This window comes from Hypanus sabinus, chromosome 5 (genome assembly GCF_030144855.1).
Source record: "Hypanus sabinus isolate sHypSab1 chromosome 5, sHypSab1.hap1, whole genome shotgun sequence".
NCBI classification, from domain to species: Eukaryota; Metazoa; Chordata; class Chondrichthyes; order Myliobatiformes; family Dasyatidae; genus Hypanus; species Hypanus sabinus.
In genome coordinates this window covers 65220852-65245094 of record NC_082710.1, presented here as the reverse complement: position 1 = coordinate 65245094, position 24243 = coordinate 65220852, and the positions used below count along the sequence as shown (strand labels likewise).

Genomic DNA, 24243 nt, shown 5'->3' with positions numbered 1-24243 from the left:
CGCTATGTGTTCCAGAAAGCCAATTTGTACTTGCCTCCTTAGAAGTGCCTCCTTCTAACCAAATGCGGCAGTTTGCCCGGCCCGTTGCTCTCCTCCGGTCCGTGCGTTATATTCCAAAACCGTTGTCCACTCTGCGTTGTCCCAACCCTAAGCCTGAGGAGCATGGGGCTCTGAACTCCTCATCCCCCGCATTTTATTTTGCTCGTGCATGCCGATGGGGGCAAGGACTGAGTGCCTACTGTATGGCTGCAGTGTTTCTTTCTCTCTCTGTTTTGTGTATTGTATACAGGGCATGGCGGGGTGAATCAGCTCGGAGGAGTCTTTGTGAACGGCCGTCCTCTCCCCGATGTTGTCCGGCAGCGAATCGTAGAACTGGCCCACCAAGGAGTGAGACCTTGCGATATCTCCAGACAGCTCAGAGTGAGCCACGGCTGCGTTAGCAAGATTCTGGGCAGGTAAGAAGCCAAGCAGATAGGAATGTCAAACATGGTTTATGCCTGGAACCAAATGGGGCCCAAACTGATAATTACTGTTCTGCAGAATAATATTTGAAGGAAAATTCAACAAGACGACGAATAGAAATACATTTTAAAATTGTATACATTTGGCACAAGGCCGAACATTGAGGGTGAAGCGAAAAGGGTAAATAAATCAGAAACAACCAGGAAATCGTTCATCATTGGGCAGTGTTCAGTGGAATAGTAATAATGGAAGCAATCTTATAGGCAAGAAAGTAATGAGAAATTGTGTTAGAGGCAAGAGAATCAGAAGTAATTCAAACCTAACATTACAGATATGAGGAGCAGAAATAATCCAAGAGAGACATATCCCAGACAAAGCCTTTCCTGCAGGTAATCCGTCAGAATGGATATAACAACAAGGTAATCCTTAAATTAAGAGAATCAGATATCGGAGAAAAGCAGAAAACGATTCGCCCAAAACCCCAACAAGTAAAAGGCATTCACAATACAGAAGAAATCCCTAGGTTAAAAGGAAGCAAAATAATCCTTTAATATATGTCAGCCCTTCCGTGCAGACAGTAAATAGCTGGTAGGTACAAAGATAAATATTAGAAATGCCCAGGAAAAGCGTAGAGACAGTTAACGCATATTAATGCACATGGCAATTATTATAGACGCTGCTGCTGTTTCAGTGTCAATCTCTGCAGTCACTTTTTTGAGCAGAGACTAGAGTGACAGTGAGACCTCATTCTACCCCACAGTCTGTTCCCTCACCTTACGCGGCAGTCCTGACCCCTAGCAGCCTTTAAAAGGGATTCACATCGCGTTCCCTATTACAAAGGACGAGTGCGTCGAACCCAGGTGTAGAAGAGTATATAAACATATAATGCCATACCTATACATAAAGTCGCAAACATTCCGAACAAGACCCCTCGCCTCGAATGCCCAGCTAAAATTAAATTATGCCAGGTGATAAATGCACTCAGAAAAATCGGTAGTTGCACACATTGGCACCAGAACACCCGGCCCTCAATCCTTCATGAAGCCAACAAGCTAAATAGTACTTATTTACAAGGGCGAAAAAACAAATTCGCATCCAACTTCACATTTTGGAAGAGAAATCCAAATAAACACGATTTTGGGGGTTCTCTTAATGCCGGGCACTCGAACTGTTTGTGTTCATATTTCATACGTTTTGACGATGTCGTGTTTTGTAGAAATTGTTCATTTGCACAGTAAATAAGAAAGTTCCTCTATGAATTAATTGCTTAACTATTAATGTTAGGAAATAAATTTGATAAAGTTCCACGATTTATCCTTGTGGGGTGGGAGTGGAGTAACTATCACGCAGTGGTGAAGAAATATGAATGCAGATATTGTGTGCGACGTGAGTTTTGGGCAGATTAAACCCTTCTATCATCTAAAGCCACGATTTAAAATTGCAATTACACGTGCATGGACGCTGGGCCTGGGGTACAGATGGGACGTCATTACCCAAGTCAGATCAATTTATCAAAGCACAAGCGGCAGATGAACTTTTATTTTTATTGATGCCCTGCCAGAGCCTGGGTCAGTGAACACCAGAAACTTTTTTTTACCCTAGTAAGTTAATTCTTATTTCCCCTTGCATATGCAAGATCTCCATTGCATCTTCCAGGGATTTGAAATCTGCAGTGTTCCAAATGACTTTGTTCTCCCTGGACGAGCGTGACTGACCTATTGCAGGCCCCGGTGAGACAATATTGTTTTTTTTATTAATTGACTTACTGGAAGATGGAAAATTGGAGTTTATAGCTAAAACACAATTTTTAAAAAACTCTTAACATGACTAATTATCAGATCAATGAAACGAAATATTAGGACCTGAAAAAAAGTCCTTTAAATTTAGCCGCGGATGGAGCCAGGCCCGCTGCATTAGTTGATCAAACTTGGAGAATGCAACTGTTTCTCGGTGGATTAAACCGGATCGTCGTTCCCCTCGCACCGCGCACCCCTTTCTTTGCACATTTGCTTTGTTCTTGCACAACTTCCAATTCACTAACTGACGCATAATTAAACTGTAGTCAGTTCACTTGACTCCTGAACCAGGCTTGAAACGAATGATGAAGCACTTTCTAAGCAATGTTATACATCAGGGCAAAACGGTTCTTATTTTGTAAGTTATGAAATCTTGGAGAGTTGATACTGGCAGAAACTAGATTAAATTTCAGTAACCACTTCAACGCTTGTATTTGCTATCGGCTCAATTTGGGTTATAAATCTCAATGAACTTGACATGATTAATCATTTAGTAATTAATGTAACAATTAACTGAAAGTTAGATTGTCTTTTGTGATGATAAAAGCATGACATTTTCCTAAGCAAGTTTCACGTTTCGTCTACAAGGAAAAATGATGTATTCGAGCAAAAAAAAAATATCTCGGAATATTTTCTAAATTCTCATTTCCTCGCCGCCTCTAACTTCTTCTAGCTGGTCCTTGAGTAATAATGGAAAGCTGCTGGCTTTAGATCAGTCTCAGCGGAAACAGAAAGAGAAACTGAATGTTCAGGAAGAAGCAAAGCGCACGGAGGGAAGGGCGGTGGGAGCGCAGTGAAGCAGGGATTAGCATTCAGGTCCCCACTGACTAAGCTTTAAGCACAACCAGCAGTCCATCGTTACTACCAGTCATTCTCTTCCCGGCCTCTAATACACACATTTATTCCCAGCAAGATTTGTTAAGAGGCTCAAGATGCTATTGCATTCAATTTCACTCCACTTAAAACAGATCGGAAGATCCACTCCAATCGCATCTTGCAGGAATAGGAGCAATTCTTATGTGAGTGCCTTTGCCTCTTGATCCTGTTTAGAGAGGGTGCATAATTTTGAATTAAACTGTAATTGTTTGTCAGAAATATTTAGCGATTTATTGATCTATTACCCAGTGTGAAGGGCAATGTACATCATTGTTTTAGTAAGCAAAATAATTGTCTTTTTAAGCGTTACTTTGGAAACTTCCTCTTGACTGCTTCGCGAGCAGTTTGACCGTTCGCCATATCCACTCATAGGACGTATAGAAGGTCGGACATAGAACGCAAGAAAATGCTTAAAATTTCATGTATTTTTCCGGAGTTTCAATAGCTCATAAAGACATTTTTATTCCTAACTATCCCGCTAGACCAATAGGGGTCTAATTCCTAGGCAATTTAGTTCATTTTGGGATCTATCTGCGTTGTTGTGGTTTCAAAGGACATCTTCCTCGCCTTATTACACAAGTGGCATCTCAGTTTAAGACTGTTCATTGTCGACTTAAATCAATTATGCGGAAACCTGTCCTTGGACAGTACTTCACGGAGAATACTTCTGACCTTGAACGTGTCAGATGTATTTTGTGTGTGTGTGTGTGTGTGTGTGTGTGTGTGTGTGTGAGAGAGAGAGAGAGAGAGCGGGAAGAGAGAGAGAAAGCGGGGAGAGAGAGGGAGGGAGAGAGAGAGGGGGCAGAGAGGAAGAGAGAGAGAGGGGAGAGAGAGAGCGGGAAGAGAAAGAGAGAGGAAAGGAGAGAGAGAGGAGAGAGCGGGAAGAGAGAGAGAGAGAGGGAGGGAGAGGGGGGGGGGGGGTAGACAGAGAGAGAGAAGGACCTAGAAACACACTGAATTACACCAAACGGGAGGATGAGGCAGAAAAAGGCGGAAAGAAATATACTGCACCCGCGTGTGCGTGTATGTTTACGAGAGGAGAGAGCGCGATAGAGTAAGTTAAAAAGAGTGCAATAATTTAGCCAGTTTGAGCCACTCTGTTTAAAGAAGAAAGGACGTTTTTTGCCGGAAGTGATTTGGTGGATGTCCCGAGCTGTACAGTGCCCGGCTCCTGATTGCATGGAGCGGTAAGCTCCTAACAGCTTGGTCCTGGGAAGCAGTTGTAGTAAGCTATTAATAGGAACATCCTGAGGGTGTCTCTGCTTGGCGAAACGTCGTTCTAGCCAGTTTATAATCTTCTGGACATGCTTCAGCCCCTTGTGGAGGCTCGCAGTTTTGCTTCCATAGTCAGGAACAGACGTTAAAAAAGGGACATCCAAGTAACTTCCATATGCAAGTTTTGCCTTCAAGTTATCAATCACACTAAATTTCTTTCTTTTTTTAAAATCACTGAATATGTTCAAAGTGTTTGTCAATGCGAGTGATCCGTTTTGAATGGGAAGCGTGGGCTAGTTGTTTTTAATTCCTCCGTCTCCCCTTCTCACTTTTCCTCCTTATTAGCTATCTGTTTCATTCTTTCTTCATTTTTCGTTCTCTTCGTTTCTTTCTCTGTACTCCGACTAGGTTCTGTTTGTCTGTATCTGAGTTTTTCTGCTAACGAGGTCCTTGCTATTCTTCTTCTGGAATCTAGCCCAGCTGGAAGTTTGGGCTGACTGTTTTAAATCACTGCCCCGAAATGGGCAAAAGGTCAAAATTATCAGGAGGTTTCGGACTGTATCTTAGATCAGCGTCGCCCTTGGTTTCAAAAGCGGAGCGAAACTCGTATGATAAAACACTAAAATAGAAAAATCCAGCCAGAAGTGACCGGATCTCCTGGGTGCTATGGGGGTGAGTAGGACGGAAACAAGCCATCTGTAAGGAACGGACTGAAGAATGGCGGGAGGAAAGGTGCTCACCGTTCCCAAACCTCTATCTAAAAATAAAAGGCAATCAAAAGATTGACGTAATTACGATTATTTTTGCCTTTTTAATGTGTTGCTGCTTCACATAATTTACGCCTAAACCTTACTAGAATATCAGCTGCCTGTGATTTTGTGATCCACAAAAATTAAATCGCTAATTAAGTATTGCCATTCCTTTATTCTAAACCCTTTTCGATATTTTAACTGTAGTGGAATGGTGTGAGATTTAGGGAAGGGGACTATCACCATCATTAACAGCTACACTAAAGACAACTTGAAATTATAGATATTAATCTTTATATACGATTTCTTAGTTAAAGCCGTTGGTGAACGAACCATGTATCAGGGATAAGAATAAGTAGGGCATAAATTCTTTCCTTATTTTTAGTGCAACCCTGGTGTTATCCTAGTCACTCCGGCAAAGCGAGACTGCGCTGGCAAGGGATTCCGTAACTAGGATCTGAAGGTGTAGGGTTGTAGCTGGAAACGTATGGTACACGCCAATATTCCACAGGACAGCACAATGGTTACTGGGCAGGTGAAGTACGATGCTGGTTAATCCTTTAGGAAACTTTTTACATATGTTCTGTGATTTGATAGATGAAAGCATTGGTGACGTGTCCCCTTGATTAAGACCTTGCTTGAAATGCAGTTAGTTCTGTGTTAATTTGAGTATCAGTTAATTGTGACGATGTCTTTTTCTTGCCATGGTTGTTTTGGTTCTCTCTATTTCTTTCTAGTTTATTTGCTTGTAACACCGAAGGGACAGAAATAATCCCACATAATAAAATAATCGAATCATAATGGCAAAGCAGAAGTTAAATCGGGTTATAATAGTACAAATTTTGAAGCAGCTATAATCACTTAAAATATTTCAGGCAGAATTTCTCCATGTTCTAGTTCTAGAGGCGTATTTCTTCAATTACTTGCTGCTGTATTTTTTCAGAATAAAGGTTTAACAAAAACTTGATTGAAAAAGGATCTAGTGCTTTGATTATTGCATTTTATTATGTAATTATTTTTGCGATGACAGTTCAGCTGTTAGGGCGCAGGTTTTAAAAAAAATGATTATCAAGATTTCACTCCGGCAAACATCAAATATGAAAAATCTTACCTACCTCTTCAAGGAACTTGCTGTTTTGGAAGTGACTACTATGCAAGTGATTAATTTGAAATGTCATTATTAGGAACATTTTTTTGATAGCATTTTTTTGATAGCATTTTTGATAGCATTTTTTTGTGTAACGCGTATATATATTTAACACATTATCTACGCCTTGTGTAGATGCTCTCACGTATACACACACGCGTGCACGAATGTATATAAGAAGGGCTAGCGTGTGTGGAGAAAATGAGTCCAACAGGAATTGGCGCCAGTTGTCTGGGAACTGTCCTGCCAACAGCCCTCAGAATCTTATCGGGTTCTGTCATCCCTTAATATTCCAGCGTTCAATCAGCTCTGTTCATCAAATTTCCCAAAACGCTATTTAGAAGAGAACCGCAGTTTTTATTGTCTTTAGAATTAGACGAATGGTTTTCTATTTCTTATTCCAACAGAACAAAGAGTTCTGTACAGACTGTTGGTCAGATTGAAGAATGATTGGAGCTGACCCCCTGAACAAATTCTGCGAGAATCCCAATTCCGGTTTACAAGTATTATGCACAATCTCAAGTAACGCTCTTTCTCTTTTGGTTGTTAAAGGTACTATGAAACTGGAAGTATAAAGCCGGGAGTCATTGGAGGATCTAAGCCAAAGGTCGCTACACCCAAAGTGGTAGATAAAATCGCCGACTACAAGCGTCAAAATCCCACCATGTTTGCCTGGGAGATCCGAGACAGACTGTTGGCAGAACGAGTCTGTGACAATGATACGGTGCCCAGTGTCAGTTCTATTAACAGGTACTTACCCATAGGGGGTGCACTTTCCAACATTAAACGATAATTGGCCCTCAACCCTTGATAACACCGTAACCCTAAAATAGCTTTTGAAATGTCCAAAGGATATTTGGAAGAGGTGGGCGCGAGGATTAAAAACATCCGAACATTGAAAAGTAAATACATAGTTAGTTCCCTTCGCCTCCATTTTGTTTTCTAACAATTTAAACGGGACTGCTCTTTGAGCGCAAAACAATTCTTATCTTGCACTTGAAGAGTTATTCCTTAGGCTGTGACACCTTCCTTGACTTTCCAAGTCATTTTCACTTGTTCCTGTTTCATAGCAAAACTCTTTCTCTCATTGTAAACTTGTTTCCTCCTTTGTGGCTTCATCTATCAGCTTCATCCACTGCTTTTAATGTACAATTTATGAATAATTATTTCTCCATGTTTCTCCTGTCAGTCATTTTGGGATCATAAAATGTAGTTCTTTCAATTATTTACCTGCAGGTCTTCCAATTTGGTCAACTGCTCACATTGGTGAATCCAATTGTAGATTAGATGATTGTTCTTGCAGAGTTCACAAGGCCACTTCAAGCTAATGCACATTATTTCAATTCTCTTTCCCTTCTACTGTCAGTCCCTGGCCTTCTCCACTGACACAGTGAGGCTAAACATAAATCAGAAAACCAACATTTCTTATTCCCCTCAGGTAGCTTACAATCCAATGGTACAAACATGGAATTTTTCAATTCCAAATAACTAATGTTCATAGTGTTGATCTCACATACATATCTCACTTGTCTATCTAGGTTTCTCCTCCTTTTGTTCATCGTTGTTATCCCCTTCTGACTCCTCTCCCCCAGCTAGTTGCATCTGTCCATCAGCCCTTTCCCCATCTCAACCGGCTCCACTTATCACCTACCAGCCTGTATCCCATCTTCTCTTGTAATTACGTCTACTGGCAATCTTTTCTCTATTCTGTTGTAGGATCTTGACCTGAAGCATCTTTTGCATCTGCAGATGTTGCTTGACCCATTGAGTTCTTCCAGTGTTTATTTTTTGTTTGTTTGTTTTGTTCCAGATTCCATCATCTCCAGTCTCACTTGTCTTCTAGCTAGACTTTCTCCATGCTGGAAGTTTGGCTTCATGCCCATATTCACATATACGACCAAATTATCTGCCAGAACTTCAAAATGTACACACCCTTCTCTTACTCAATTGAGTCCAAGACTGGTTTATATTTTCATGGCATTTCCTTATCAATTACTCTTTACTTCTCTGTGCCTGCATTTGTTTATAGATTCAAACACCACTCTTCCTAGCATTCCTAGACAAATTGTGATCATTTTCACTCTATTAGCCATGTGCTTATCTATTTTATCCAAATAACTGAGAGCAGTTCCTCTCCACTTCAGTGGTGCAAAAAAGACTACCATGACCCTTTAACCTGCCTGGATTCTCACTGTGTTGAGATTAACAATAGTGCTGTTTATTTCTCAAAATGATTGCTTTGGTTTCTCAGAACAATAAAGTTGTTACGTTTCTCATATGTTTCTCCTTTTGTACCTATCACTTTCAAAGTCCTAGTATGAGATCACAAAAGTTAATTGCAAATGTTCAGTGAATTCTATACCCCTTTGCCTCATGATATAGTATTTCTTCACCTTTAAAATCCTCCTTAAAATTCACATTTTTAACCATCCATCCTATACCTCATCATACGTTTTAGCATTGTTTACTATTTGATTTTACTTCATGAAAATGCCTTGTAGGATTTTTATTTATGCCTGAAGTGTGATATAAAAGCAAATCATTGTTGAGTTGACCTGTACTGTGAAGGTAGTTCCTACATTTTTGAAAACAATCTTGGTTTAGAGGAGCAATAACCTACAGAAGAAAAGTATTTATGGTACAAAGACTTCAGAGCAACACAGATGGAGAAATCTTAGCAACCATACTTAAATATTAAAATATATTAAATAACCTTTCCTATCGCATGATAAACAAGATCAAATGTAATGTCTAATTCTTTGCCCTCACTAATTCAGAATAAGGGATTAAAGCAGAGGTCTAACTCAACTCTGATGACAATTGTTTCCTGTTTTAAAGGTTTATTACAATTTGACATGCTAAACTAACAGGTACCTCATGTTAGGCCTTTTCTCTTTCATTAAAATGACATTCTATGTTTTATGTTCTCTTCATCTCATCTATACCAACATGCAGAGTTCTTAATGAAATTAAAAGTTTTACATTTGTTGCAGGTATGAAAAATGTAGCCAGCTGAAATGTGCCAGATTAGACACACTGCAACAGCCTAGAGAGTAACAGGGGAAAAAAGATTAAATCTATCAGAAACATTAGTTGAATGTCTTATGAAAAACTGGTGTTGATACAGTTGGATACAAATAGGCAGAATGTAGACTGAATTTAAGTCCCAACCCTGGTTCACTGATGAAAACAGGAATATTTTCACCATTGTAACATTTTCTTGTAACAGTGGTGGCTATGGTTTAGTCTTAATAAAATCTACAATATTCAACACAAATGCTTTGTAATGTGGTCTCCACAAAACATGTCTGCACATCAAATTGTAATAGTTCTTCTTATTAAAAGAAAAGTAACATCCAATTGCATCTCTTTTACAAAGAGTCTATATTTTTTGAGATCCTGGATTTGGAGCAGAAAGCTTTCTAACCTCCCCCCCCCCACCACCAAAACGAGGTGCAGACTAACTTTTCAGAAAGAATATTTATTTATTCTCTATGATCTAGGCAAGGTGAATGTTTATTCTGCTTTCCTAATTGACTTTGAGAAGATGATGGTGAGTTGCCTTCCTGAAGCATTCCAGTTCTGATGAAGCTGCTTCCCGATTGCTATGCTGAGAGAATTCCAGGATTTAGACCCAACGATATTCCCATTCAGAATGTTGTAGTGCTGTTCATACGGTATTGCTACCATTTTTTTCCTTGGTGTTGGGGCTGCAGGTTTTGCAGGTGTTGTCGGAGTAGCCTAAGCAAGCGATTGCAGTGCACTTTATAGGCAAATACTGGAGACCTCAGAGATCAATAATGTGGATCAGTCTGCGCGGCAGTTAGGATGTCCGAAATCATGATAAACACTCGAGGCACAATGTTAGAGTCTGCGTTGAAGATTAGACCCTTAGGTCAGTAGTAGTACAACAATTTCTGAAGCTATTTATTGGCTTTTGAACAACATTTGAGCACATAAGAATTTTATAAATAGGAGCAGGGGTAGGCTATGGCCTGTCATACATGTCCCATGATTCAATGAAATAATGACCACATTTATCTTGGCTTAATCTCCACCATTGCTGAGTTCCTCTAAGATTTAAAAATATACCCAGTTCTAGATTCCACCACTAGAGGAATCATTGTTCTGACATCTATACTTGTGACACCCCTTTAGACTGTTGTTTCTTTCTAAGTTCCAGAGTCAGCCCAATCTAATGATATTTTTTTCATTATTTATCCCCTTTACAATCAAGTTAAAGTTCTCTGCTCTGGTTCCACAACAAGCATAGTCCTACCAATGCGGCATTCAAGTGTGGCATCAGAAAATCCTGTACAGATGAAGCACAAGCTCCGTGCAATCTCCTTGCAAAAATGGTCAACATCCCAATTTGGAAATCAAGTCTCAATGAGCACCAGTTTTCAAAAATAAGTTTACTTAACTAATACTCTGTTCTTTCAACCAAAATGAATAGCTTACTTTCTCCATATTTTACACTATTTGCCATGCTATTCATGGAGTCATAGAATCAGCAGCATGGAAACAGTCTTCTCAGTACACCAACTCTGCAGCAACCATCAAACATCCATTTACACTAATACCACTTTACTCTTTCCATCAGTTCTTCTGGATTCTACCAACTGCTTGCACCAGGAGCAGTTTCTGGTGATCAATTAAATTGCCATCCTGCACATCTTTGGGATGTGGGAGGAAGCCCAACCACCCAGAACAAACCCAAGTGGTTACAAGGAGAATGTTCCAACAGCACACAGACAGCATCTGAGATCAGAGTTGAATCTGGGTCATAGGAGATGCGGACAGCGACTTGATGCGCAAGATGTGCTGCCGGCCTGATCGTTGTAAACTCTTAATGTTCTTGTCATAATTTATTTTCCACCCATCTTTGTAACAGCTGAGATTTATGATCCAATATATCCAATCCCTTTGCCGATTCTTTACTATCAATTGTAAACCGATGAAAATCCAGCATTCATCCCAGTGGGTACTCCCGTAGTTATAATTTGCCAACCTGAAGATGAATAGTATCCTTCCACTTTGCTTTCTTATCTCCTATCTTTATCAAAGCATTGCTTGTGCAGTAACTTAATGAATACCTTTTAGAAATCTGAATATGCTCCAGCCATTAGTTCCCAAAGTCCATTCTGCAGTGACCTTGACTAAATTTGTCAAACAAAATTTATATTTCATAAAAAACATGTTTTCTGTACCCAATGACATGATTTCCCAATTATCTGATTACTAGTTTGCAGTGCTGCCAAAAGGTCTCGGCCCAAAATGTTGACTGTACCTTTGTCCATCGATGTTGCCTAGCCTGCTGAGTTCCTTCAGCATTTTGTGTGTGTTGCTCCAATTTCCAGTATCTATAGGTTTTCTCTTGTTTGTGATTGACCGACCTCTTGCTAATAATAGTTTTCAGTAATTTTTCAATTGAGATAATAAACCTGTTGGCTGGTGGGGAGCAGATATGTCTCTAACAAAGAAGGTGTAAGTCTCTTCTTCTCTCCATTAACCTGTAGGTCCCTCTTGAGCAAGGTGTAGCACCTGCTTAGCCTGCCCACGATCAGAGTCACGTGAAGCCAAAGGAGCGGGTGGTGGATGGTTGTATGAGCACCTGGTACATATCACAACCCTGGTTATATGACTACTGATGCCAGGCAGCCAATCTCTGAAGAGTATTGATAATGGCTGTAGGTCACCTGTCTTGCAAAGACACTGCCCAGAAGAAGGCAATGCCAATCTACTTCTGTAGAAAAATTTGCCAAGAACAATCATTGACATGGATAGAGAAAAGAATTAGAATGACAGCGTGAAGGGGGTTTTCCTCACAGGCAATGATCAGGTTAAAGAGAGATGGAAGACAATGATTGCCCGCATCATATGACGTGACACATAATGATGATGATGATGATAGGCCTAGAGTTCCCTACTTTCTCCATCCTTCCTTTTCTTTTTGATATATTCTGATATTTCCAGTTATCTGATCCATTGAGACTTTTCCTAATCTAGTGAATTTATGAAAGTCATAGCCAATGTACCCACAGCCTCTATTTCATTAGAATTCTACAATGCAGGTCATCAGGTTTGGGGCATTAGCTTGTTTACCATTTTTCTCTAGTGATGATGATACTTTAATTTTTTGCTTTTGTTTGCTTCTGATATTTTAATTTTTTGGCATTTTTTTCATCATCCATCTGTTTCATCAAACAGGTGCAAAATATTTATTTAACATCTTTGTTATTTCCCTAACCCCCCATATTAATTCACCCATCCCACTGTCTGAGGGGACAAGTGTTTATTTTTGCTAGTTGCTTCCTTTGTAAATATTTCTAGAAGCTTTATAAAAGTAAATACTTTTGAAAAATACTTAATTCATTTTGAAGCACTTTAGTCACAATGAAGATAAGAGGGAATTTTCTCTAGTGGTTATTTAACACATCCTCTGCAGCTAGCTTAATAATATTGAAGTTAGGAGCCTAAGATTGGATGGACTATGTTGGCTGACACATGATTTAGTGTTAAAAACACTTCTTTAATTTTATTCAGGATTATCCGAACAAAGGTACAGCAGCCTCCGAATCAACAATCGCCAGTCTCCTCTCATACTATAGGTAAGTGTTATTGATAAACTGCTGTTCCACTTCTGTAAGGCATACATCGTTCTAAATCTTGAAGAATTGGTATTTACTTTGAGGACTAATTGCATTAGAACAACTAATATGAGTAGAAGTAGCTTTTGCTCTCTCTGTCAATCCCTCCCTGAACTGTGATTTCCCAAGATGTAATCCATTGGCATCTAAACCTATATCTGTCCTTCCTCATTGTAGCAATTTATTTTGGTTGGGGTTTGTGTAAGGTGCCAATTCTTCACAGTTAGGTTGGCTCTTAAGTGGTAGTTGTTTTTTTGGGGAAGCTGTGAGCAAGTCTTTTGAAACCTCTAATACTCACTGGTTGTGTACGGCCCAGAGTTTGTTCTCCGCTCATTTGTAATAACATTACTGTGACTGTAATTGATTCGAAGTGAACCAAGTTTAACATCTGATTCTCTTGAATGTTTGTTGATTGAGATGTTATATCTAATCCAACATAAGAATGATTTTACCCCCCCCCCAAAATACTACTTTGATTCCCTTCTAAAGTTCACAACTTTAAATCTGTCCAGATATTAAAGGACCGCATCTTCTAATATCTTTACTGAACAAAGAGAGGACAAAATTATTTGGTTAACATCTCCTGCTCCAGGATATATCATGCTTTTATAGAATTATATATCAGATTGCTATTATATTCACTCTGGATCATTTTATAGCTGAGCTCAAACAGGATAGAGGATTAACTTCTAATTAGTTATCACTCAGCTGGGCAATAACTGTAATGTAATCTGATTGTTATTACTGTTGTTTTATTCCATCTGACAATCATAATGCTTCAACTTCTCCACTGCCTCAGTGTTTCTAAGTAATTTTTTGTTCAAATGCAGTACACTTGGGTTCTGAAGTCTGACGATTATTTCAATAAAAAGATTTCATATTATAATACGAAATTGAAATCCAAAACTTGGAGTGCCAATAGAATGGCCATAAATGTGATGTAATTAAAGCAATACATCCATAAAGGAAACTATATTACATTTTCTGCATCGTTAAGCACTAAGAAGTTGTGAAAGTTTTATTATTTTCTTTTAATTCCCTTTTCTCAGTTTCTTTCAGTGTTGATCGTGCCTTTGCAATTTGAAGTACACGATTTAAGTCGCCACCAAAATTGAACTTTTTTTCATTAAATTAACCTTTATTTTAAGTGCTTATGTGCTTATGCACTGTATGTTTGAATCTACATACAGCAAAGATGGAAAACTGACTTCTTCTGAAGGAACAATTTTGGTCACTGTGTATTCGAAAGCAAAGTTGATTTAGTTGAAGGACTTCCTCTTTGCATCTAGGTTCTGATTACATGCAAAATAGAGGCAAAATTAATAGCCGTGTTAATAACAGTGTACGGAAGCTCATTCCTTCTTGCTCTGTTTGGCACTCTTTTATACCCTGTTCTCATGCTTGCTTGCAGTTCTACAAGTGGTAGTGTACTCAGGATACTTATTTTTATATGTCTTCTCAGAGAGTAAACTTCAGCAATTTATTTTTGTGCATGATTGACTTGGGGTATTTTGTTTCTGTCAATAAATTCTCAAGAGTTCAGTGGGTCATGTGCTTCTTAGAGTCTCAGTGGGCTAATATTCAATGGCTTCTTTTGGGTTTGATGAACTGAGTTCTGATCGATTCGTTCAGCCAATACCCGCTGGTTTGTGGTGAATTTAATCAATATCTACAAAATTCCAATATTGGTTGGGTAAATTTGGGCACTACGGAGGTGTAGCAGTTAGCATAATGTTGTGCAGCGCCAGTGGTTGAATTTCACCACGACCTGTAGGAATACGTACGTATGTACGTTTTCCCCAATACTGCATGGGTTCTTTTGGGTGCTCTGGTTTCTCCCACATTGCCAAGACGTAAGGGTTTGTAGGTTAATTGTTCACATGGGTCAGGGGTCAGCAACCTTTACCACTGAAAGAGCCACTTGGACCCGTTTCCCACAGAAAAGAAAACACTGGGAGCCGCAAAACCCGTTTGACATTTAAAATGAAATAATACTGCATACAACGTTTTGTTTTGCCTTTATGCTATGTATAAACAAACTATAATGTGTTGCATTTATGAAATTGATGAACTCCTGCAGAGAAAATGAAATTACATTTCTGCATGCAACAAAAACATTTTGAACTCCGAAAAAAAGACGTTGGGTTGAAGGTTACTTTTAAGTAAAATACTCAACGTCTATTTGAGTCCTTCTTGTATTTATGAAAAACGCCAAACTTAAATTTGCCGCCAGCAGCAAACCAAAAATAACGTCAGCCAGCTATCAACCTGAAAAATAAAAGGACTATTTCACTGAACAATGAAAACATATGAATATACGTAAAATAATAGGCAATTAAAATATTTATCATACTTGGTCAGGTTGACTCACACCTGCCAATGCAGTCGTATTCAGTAGGGATGGATCGATGCTTAGGGGAGTGACCGAGAAGGATAATGTGTTTTTTTCCTCTCTGAACTCACAGAAGCGTTTCCCAAACGATGTTTGCATTGCGATGATTGCAGAATGTAAATACTCCGAATTTATCATGTCGTGACCTTGTTTGAACTCTCTCAAATTGGGGAAGTGAGACAATGTGCCTTTCTGTAAATCTCTGGCAAGCACTGTCAACTTGCACTCGAATGCCAAAACATCCTCCAACATGTGCAGGGCTGTACGTCCTTACCCCTGAAGAGCTGTGTTCAGCGTGTTCAGGTGCGCTGTCATGTCTACCATGAAGTGTAGCTTTTCCAGCCACTCTGGCTGTTCCAGCTCAGGAAAGGTGAGCCCTTTGCTGCCCAGAAAAGTTTTCACTTCTTCCAGACACGCGACAAAGCTCTCCTCTGGACAGCCAGCGATAAAAACACGTTGTAGTGGTGTTTTACACGCAGTCAGTAAACTGCAGTCAAAGATAGCTTTATTCGAACTAAACAGCCTTGCTTTTAAGCCTCCCTCAACCCGCCCCCCATGGGCGCGGATGCTGCAAAAGACACGTACTCACAAACCCCCGTAGGCTATCTCCCTTAGCCTGAACGCTGGCTAATTGTGAGCCGGTTCGGATGTGTCAGGAAATGGGTCGCCACAACGTCTTATTTAGATTGTACAAGATCACCATAATCTTCAAATTTAGAATTACATTTCAAAAACTAACAAACTAACATAAAATACATTTTAATTAAATACTGACCAATTATTTCCCAAAGCAACAGGGAGCCGCAGCACAGACGTAAAAGAGCCACATGTGGCTCCGGAGCCGCAGGTTGCCGACCCCCGACATGGGTGTAATTAGGCAGCGGGGGCTCATTGTGCTGGAAAGGCCTGTTGGTAAACTGTATCTCTAAATAAAATAGATAAGGTAAAATAGCCACAAGTGTCTAATTCTTTTGATTGACTATGCTGGGCTTTTTGCTGAATCTGGTGAAGTGATGGAATCTAAATACTGCTGTAATGACCAAACAGAGAAATGGGGACGAACATCAAGTAGCTACGGATCTTGACACCAAAATGTGTGCATGGGGTCTGCTGAGGTACTTTGTAAATTCACTGACATTCAGATATACAGTACTCCTCTGAGCGGTCTGCTGTGTCACTGAGGTGAGAAAATGTGCTCTATGATGCATGGACCAGAGACTCCCAAGTGTTAGGCATTGTTCATCGTCTTTAGCTTTGAACCTTGAGGAGATGCAACTTAGTGTTTAAGAAAGGGTAGATATTTTACAGACACCAGCTTCCTTGGATATACACTAGTGTTCATAATATGACAGAGCATTCCAATGTACTTGACGAACTACACACTGTGAACCAATAAAATCTTTGGTTAGAATTGATATTCCAAGGTTTCAAAAGTCGCAAGGCTACATTTAATGTAAGAGAAATGTGTACAATATACAGCCTGAAATTCTTTTTCTTCACAATCATCCATGAAAACAGAGGAGTGCCTCAAAGAATGAATGACAGTTAAATGTTAGAACCCAAAAGCTCCCCCCCACGTGTAAACAACAACAAAGCAACGATCCCCCTCCCCCACCAGCAAAAGAAGCATTGCCCCCCCCCCACCGAGCACTCGAGCATGCAGTAAAGCATCAGTAAAGACACAGACTTGCAGTAACCCAGACTTACTCGTTCACCCAATAATTTGACATACCATAGGCTCCCTCTCTCTCTCTCTCTAATAAGGGAGCAAGAGGTATTTCCGTTTCACATTGCCTATATTGGTGCCCGTCAGACTAATTTCTTCCCTCCCCTAACGTTGAACATTCACAGTTCTAATCAGGGATTAACTATGATCATGCCCAGTGTGAGAAATGGACCTGAGTGGTTCTTGTCCTTGAAACCCAATCCTCCTTGGCCGGGTAACGATGATAGTTCTTTTGCCGTACTGATTTTCCACAGGAGGATGTTTTACATCCTGGTTTACAATGTCTCTCAACTAACTAATCCTAGTTGTTATTGACACCCATAGCACCAAGCTCTGTGCCTGTGACTCCAGTTCCATCTGCTGCCACAGATTCAGCAGGATCTTCATACTCCATCAGTGGAATTCTGGGAATCACACCATCTAATAATGAGAATAACAAGAGAAAACGCAATGAAGGTAAGTGCAAATGGATTCAAAGAAGATGCATTTAATGGATCTAAAAGCACGTTGCAGTAATTGGTGCAAGAAAAGTAAAACTCTGCTTCAAACCTGACCTCAGTGCATTCTCCATGTGACTGCATGGATTTCCTCTGAGATTCTAATTTCCTTCCACATCCTAAAGTTGCACTGTTTGATAGGCTAATTGGCTACTCCATATCATCCCTAGTTTGGTGAGTGTTAAGAGTCTGTGGAGAGTTGATGGAAATGTGGTGAGAACAAAAACAAAATGAATGTAAGATCAATGTAAATGGTTGGTGTGGTCTTGGTTGCTGAAGTACCTGTTTCTCTGGCAAAAGAACTATTTTATCAATGAATCTAGGCCTAGTGGAATAACATCTGCATATATGATGTCGCCACTACCTAAATATAAGAAAGCTGGCTATAATGTTCAAATTTCATATCATATATCAAAATCAAATTCACAATTCAGACAATGATCCGAACCTGTCTTAGTGATAGACGATGGTGTATAATGGTAGAGAGGTGTTTCTCGGACTGGAGGTCTGTGACCAGTCTGTTCCATATGGATCAGTGATGGGACCTCCGTTGTTTGTGATTTTATAAATGATTTGGACAAGTAGGCTGAGTAGTAAGTTTGTAGGTAACATAAAGGTAGGTGGAGGAGAGAACAGTGAACAAGGCTGGCCATTGATACAGCAGGATCAGTTGGAAACGGCTGATGGATCTTAATCCAGCTGTGTCAAGCAGTGCATTTTGGGAGCTCAAGTGTAAGAGGAAAGTGTACAGTAAGTGGCAGGGGCATTGATGCACAGAGGGATCTTGAGGTACAAGTCCATAGCTCACTGAATGGGGCAATGCAAGTGGATAGGATGGTAAGGAAGTTATCAGGCATGCTTGCCTCCATCAGTTGGGTATTAAATTTAAAAGCTGAGAAGTCCTGTTGCAGCTGTGTAAAATATTGGCTAGGCCACACTTGGATTATTGTGCACAGTTTTGATTGACACACTATAGGAAGGATGTGGAGGCTTCGAAGAGGTTTAGGGTTAGGGTTAGGAAACCATATAACCATCACAGCACGGAAACAGGCCATCTCGGCCCTCCTAGTCTGTGCCGAACTCTTAATCTCACCTAGTCCCACCTACCCGCACTCAGCCCATAACCCTCCACTCCTTCCCTGTCCATATACCTATCCAATTTTACCTTAAATGACACAACTGAACTGCCCTCTACTACTTCTACAGGAAGCTCATTCCACACAGCTATCACTCGCTGAGTAAAGAAATACCCCCTCGTGTTTCCCTTAAACTTCTGCCCCCTAACTCTCAAATCATGTCCTCTCGTTCGAATCTCCCCTACTCTCAATGGAAACAGCCTATTCACGTCAACTCTATCTATCCCTCTCAAAATTTTAAATACCTCGATCAAATCCCCCCTCAACCTTCTACGCTCCAATGAATAGAGACCTAACTTGTTCAACCTTTCTCTGTAACTTAAGTGCTGAAACCCAGGTAACATCCTAGTAAATCATCTCTGCACTCTCTCTAATTTATTGATATCTTTCCTATAATTCGGTGACCAGAACTGTACACAATATTCCAAATTTGGCCTTACCAATGCCTTGTACAATTTTAACATTACATCCCAACTTCTGTACTCAATGCTTTGATTTATAAAGGCCAGCGTTCCAAAAGCCTTCTTCACCACCCTATCTACATGAGACTCCAAACATGAAACGTTCACCACTTATTACTTATCTCTAGCCTTATCCCTTCCCTTCCCCATGCAGGTCCATCTGCCTGTTTCCTTTTCTTTATCTATTTCAACCTGCCACCCACAAGCATCTGTCTCAAGCCTTCCCCCTCTTTTGCCCTACAGCTGACTCGCTCTGCCCCTCCAACTATCACTTCCTGGATCCTGTCTCATCCCTCCCTCTTGCTTCTATCCACTGGCCATCTCTCTAAACTCGGAGTCTCGATGCCGGGTTCTATCCCTTTGCCTCCCCAGATGTTGCTTGACTGAGTGAGTTCTTCCAGCTGTTCGTTTTTGCTCCAGATTCTACCATTTTCCATCTTTTGTCTTTCCTTTCACGATGCTGTTGGATTGGAGAGTAATACTATAACAAGAGGTTGGATGGTAGGGAAACTTGGACTTTTTTCTCTGGAGTGCCAGAGGCTGACGGATGACATGATAGAAATGTGTCAGATTATGACTAGCATCGATAAAGTAGCTTTTTCCCAGGGTGGACATATTGAATGATAGAATGCAGAGGCCTAAGGCGAGGTTGGGAAAGTTTAAAACAGATTTGTGAGACTTTACACACTGTGGGAGGTTCATGGAATGTGTTGCAGGGGATGTGGTACAAGCAGATACTTTGGTAAGATTTAAAAGACAGTTAGACAGACAAAGGGAATGGACAGTTCAAGCAGGTGGGATTAGTTTAGATTGACATCATGGGCAGTACAGACATGGTGGCATGGGGGGGGGCTGTTCAGGTGATATACTGGTACTGTTCTATGTTCAAGCTGACAGATGATGTAAGAGACAAATGGGTCAAACTCAGGCTGGTGTTGCCAGTTTGGAGTGCCTTTAGAATAAACTGGCATCCCGGCGCATTCATGTACTTATGTGGTGAATCACATCACATGACACTCTGATCAACCTGAAAGCAGGTTGTACATTCATCAATTTACATATCTACTTGAACACCTGATTCTCGTACTTAGGCTCACAAGTCTGAGTATGCATTTAGCTACTGGGATATACCCTCCCCCTGCCCCCCCACACACAACCCCAAATTTTCTCCCCTCCAAATCCCACACCTCATCAGTTCTTTTTATAAGGATTATCAGATATCGGCTGCTTAACCCATGGTCAATTTTTTTCCTGGCTGCAATCCTTAAAATTTTACGTATGTGGTGTTTCTAGAGTTATTTCAATTTGCCAAACTCTGTACGTGTGTGGCAAGCAGTGAAGGGTACTGCTGAGTGCATAAGCCAGCTCCCATGCATTTAACCATGAATGGGAGAGTGATCTACACAAGATGTTGGAAATAGGGAGGAGGGTTCACTGCCTGTATGTTTAGGGAATTGTCTTCTCACTTGACTCTCAGCAAGGATCAAAGAGTGAACATCAGTATAGATATCTTTACAAAAACCTTTCACCAGCTCAGTTACACTTCCACTTTGGAGCAATGTATCTCCACGTTGCTATTGATCAATGGAATAATGGACTTTTCACCAAAGTATCTTGTTCCTGGCACTGGAGATGTTTGCAAATCTCATAGTTCTCCATCTGCTGATGTGTGAAGAAGGTCAGTAACCCTCTCTTGGAAATAACTGCATTTAATTTATTCTTACCAGGGAACCATAGACAGAGGAAGCATATGGTTTGCTGGGATCTCAGGCTTCTCCATCCTGCAGGGCGGCATTGACTGCACACACTTTGCTTTGCAGAAATTGCTTGTCAGCTCTGCTAAAGTGAAATTAAAAAGGGATTCCACTTCTTCAATTTCCAACTATAGGTAGCAAACCACACCGCCAGCTGGCCAGTATCTTGACAATAACCATGTGGTAGTTCATCAGGTCCATTACACCAGCTATTGCATTTTCCATCCACCATGTTAACTGATTAATGCTCTGCTACAATGATAACTAGAGCACTGAAACAATGCTGTCACTGCCCAGAGTCCTACACAGATTTGACATGACCAATCTTGCCTTTGCGACTGGAAAGTCACAGTGGTGGAGTAGTGTGGGGTTAAGAGACGAAGGGGAGGAATGCAACAGGTGGAGGCAGTTTGCATATTACTGCTTTTTTGGGCGGTGCCTGAAGAAGTCAACGAAATGTAATATGTGCATGTCCTACCAAAAATGCTGGAGGAACTCAGCAGGCCAGGCAGCATCTACAGAAAAAGTGTAAACAGCCAACGTTTCGGCTCAGGACTCTTCATTAGGACTCATGTCTAATGAGTTGCTCCAGCATTTTGTGTGAGTTGCCAGCGTCTGCAGACTTTCCCGTGTTTATGAGTACATCCGAATCTACCATGGAGAGCTCTCACAACTTACTTCAGTCACTGGTAGTCATGTTGACCACAAATTAAAAAAAAGTAATTGTTAATGACTATTAATTACAAAATATTTTTGACTAAGTTATTTAAAGCAATTCCTTGCCATTTGTTCCCTACTTAAATTGTGATGTTGAGGATATTGTGGATCCCGTGACATTAGGTAATTCATCACATTGTGCCTGGATTACTGATCCCACAGCAAAGCTGTTCCGGGGTTCTCTGGCCTCTCTCTTGTTCCACTCCCAGGTTCCTTACCTCCCTACTCTCTGCTCCTGTTCCTGTCATCTCTGGCCTCATTTGTCACTTTTGCAAATTACGAACTAATACATTTTTCCGCAATTTTATATGTCCTTTCTGCAACTTAGTCAGCACCTTCAGAACTTCATTCCATATTTAGGTAGGCCATTTATTTGTGTGTTATTTGATTTTAATTACACATCATAAATTACTTGGTTTAGTGAGCCTGATGATATTTCTGATGATTGGTTATCTATTGGAGCTAGAATGAAATCTGAATGCTCTGTTGATTTTGCTTTTTAAAATTATCTTGTTTTATTATTAACATCGTTTTCTAGCCCCTCTGCCTTCCCTTTTGAAGTATGTGCTCTGTTTGAGATTTTTTAGTATGGAAAATTTGCAAGGTGTTTTGCCCGAATGGAGGTGTGTACTTGGGCATAGTTATTACAACATTGTCTGTGTTACCAGTTAATTGAAAGGCGGCTATAGAGTAGAGCGATAGAGACAGTAGTAGTTAGCCATATTTACTGAACTGTTCAAGACTGGGAGTGGGGATGTAATGTACAATTCATATCAGAGTGGTTATCATTTTATAGAGTACATTTGGAGTGTGATGTTTTTCTGACCTTCTGGTTTTGAATATTCCTGTCTCCAAATCTTATTTGCCCATTGTGTTGTGCACTGTATTTTACCATTTGAATGTCATAATGCTTGGCGTTGCACTATTCAAAAATCTAATGTGATATTGCTCCAAAATAATCCTCCCCTAAGATATTTAGATAAAGCTGCTTGACTACTGAATAATACTTTTTCTATCTTTTATAATATTTGATCTATCACATATTTTCAAATGACATTGTAATTATATCTCAGTAGTCTGCATGCAAAATGCTCTCTTTCAAATGAGTTACTGAACACTATTTTAGCCATGCAAATAGATTGCTTAAATAAATATAGTTTTTCACAAACACATTGTCTGAGTACACTTTCACAGTGGCATTGTTAAAGATTAATTGTGCTTGAATTGAAAGGTTTATAATCCTTGAATAATACTTACTACACAGATTGCTGCTATACTGCATCAGCAGATTAGTTTTGTGTATTTTCACCATTTAATAGAATTCAAAACAATTTTTTCATGGTTTCTTTAACATAAAAATGAATATCTGCAGGAGCTTCAAAAGCAAAGGAACTTATGGAACCAAATGTAACCTCAGGTCATCTAAATGTATCTTACATCCAATAAAGTATGTTCAAAATGTAGGCAATAGAAATTTAAGAAATAGTCTTCAGATAACATGGACCTTCAACCAACAATTTGAAAATGACCAATAATAGTTTTAAGTAATTTGTTTGAGGGACACATATTGTCAGAAGAACAGGGATAATGTTCTTCAGAATGTGACCACATACCCGCACAAGAGAAAAGTCAGGTCCTTGGTTTTAGAATTTCATTAAAATATCAGGGTTTAGAAACATAGCTGCACTAGCCCTGGTTTATGTGGGATTGGGGCTTCAATCCACAATCTGCTGTTCAGGATAAATATGATATGACTAGGAACTATAGGCTCCTCTGCAAATCTCACATGTTATCCTGACTTGTAAATATATCACAGTTTTTCATTGTGGCTGAATCGAAATCCTGGAACTCTCCACTCAACATGCTTGGGGAATACCAAAAAAGAAGTTTACAGTTTATGAAGACTGCCTGAAGATTTGGAAATTGTTCTATATTATTTCTCTCAGATCAGTATATGTTTAATGTCAGGATTTCTAACTCAAGGAGTATGGGTCTTGTGTGGAAAAAAAGGACATTGTTATTTTCTTGCAGAAAAATTTTCTTCCGATTGTCTCCCCTTCACTTGTCTGAAAGTTGTTGAATATTGGTGGCATGGGTGAATGAGGTAAAGTAGAAGGGGTAACTCCAATAGGTCAATAGGTACATTTAATGTCAGAGAAATGTATACAATGTACATCGTGAAATTCTTTTTCTTCGCAAACATCCACGAAAATAAAGGAATGCCCCAAAAAGTGAATGACAGTTAAATGTTAGAACCCCAAAGAACCTGCTAGCACCCCCCTCACATGCATAAGCAGCAGCCGGCAACAACCCCTCCCCTTCCAGCCAACAAAAAATGCATTGGCGTCCTCCACCAACCACTCAAGCATGCAGCAAAGCATCGATAAGACACAGACTTACAGTACCCCAAAGACTACTTGTTAATCTGGTAATTCAGCATACCACGGGCTCTCTCTCTCTCCCTAATAAGGGGAAAAGCGGTGTCCCTATTTCACAGCGAGAGGGGAGACATAACCAACAACTTGCTGATTTATGGTGTTAAAAGTCTGTTGCAATCCCCTTTTCCGAGCTCTATGGCCAGAGAGTTGGCCCCAAAAAGGCTCCAGTCTGTGGGCACACAGCCAGCAGCTAACCCACTGCTTCCAGCTTTCCATGTTCTCCCACA

General features: G+C 40.1%; 1 protein-coding gene across 2 annotated transcripts in view; it reads left to right on the top strand.

Annotated features, from left to right (window-relative positions):
* Window positions 1-24243, top strand: part of pax5 (paired box 5) — a 507795-nt gene that overhangs the window by 13311 nt on the left and 470241 nt on the right. For both annotated transcript variants that reach the window (XM_059969114.1, XM_059969116.1), the window contains exons 2-5: window positions 290-455; window positions 6798-6995; window positions 12792-12860; window positions 17345-17469. In XM_059969114.1, the coding sequence (XP_059825097.1) occupies window positions 290-455; window positions 6798-6995; window positions 12792-12860; window positions 17345-17469 (558 nt within the window). The remainder of the gene's footprint in view (window positions 1-289; window positions 456-6797; window positions 6996-12791; window positions 12861-17344; window positions 17470-24243) is intronic.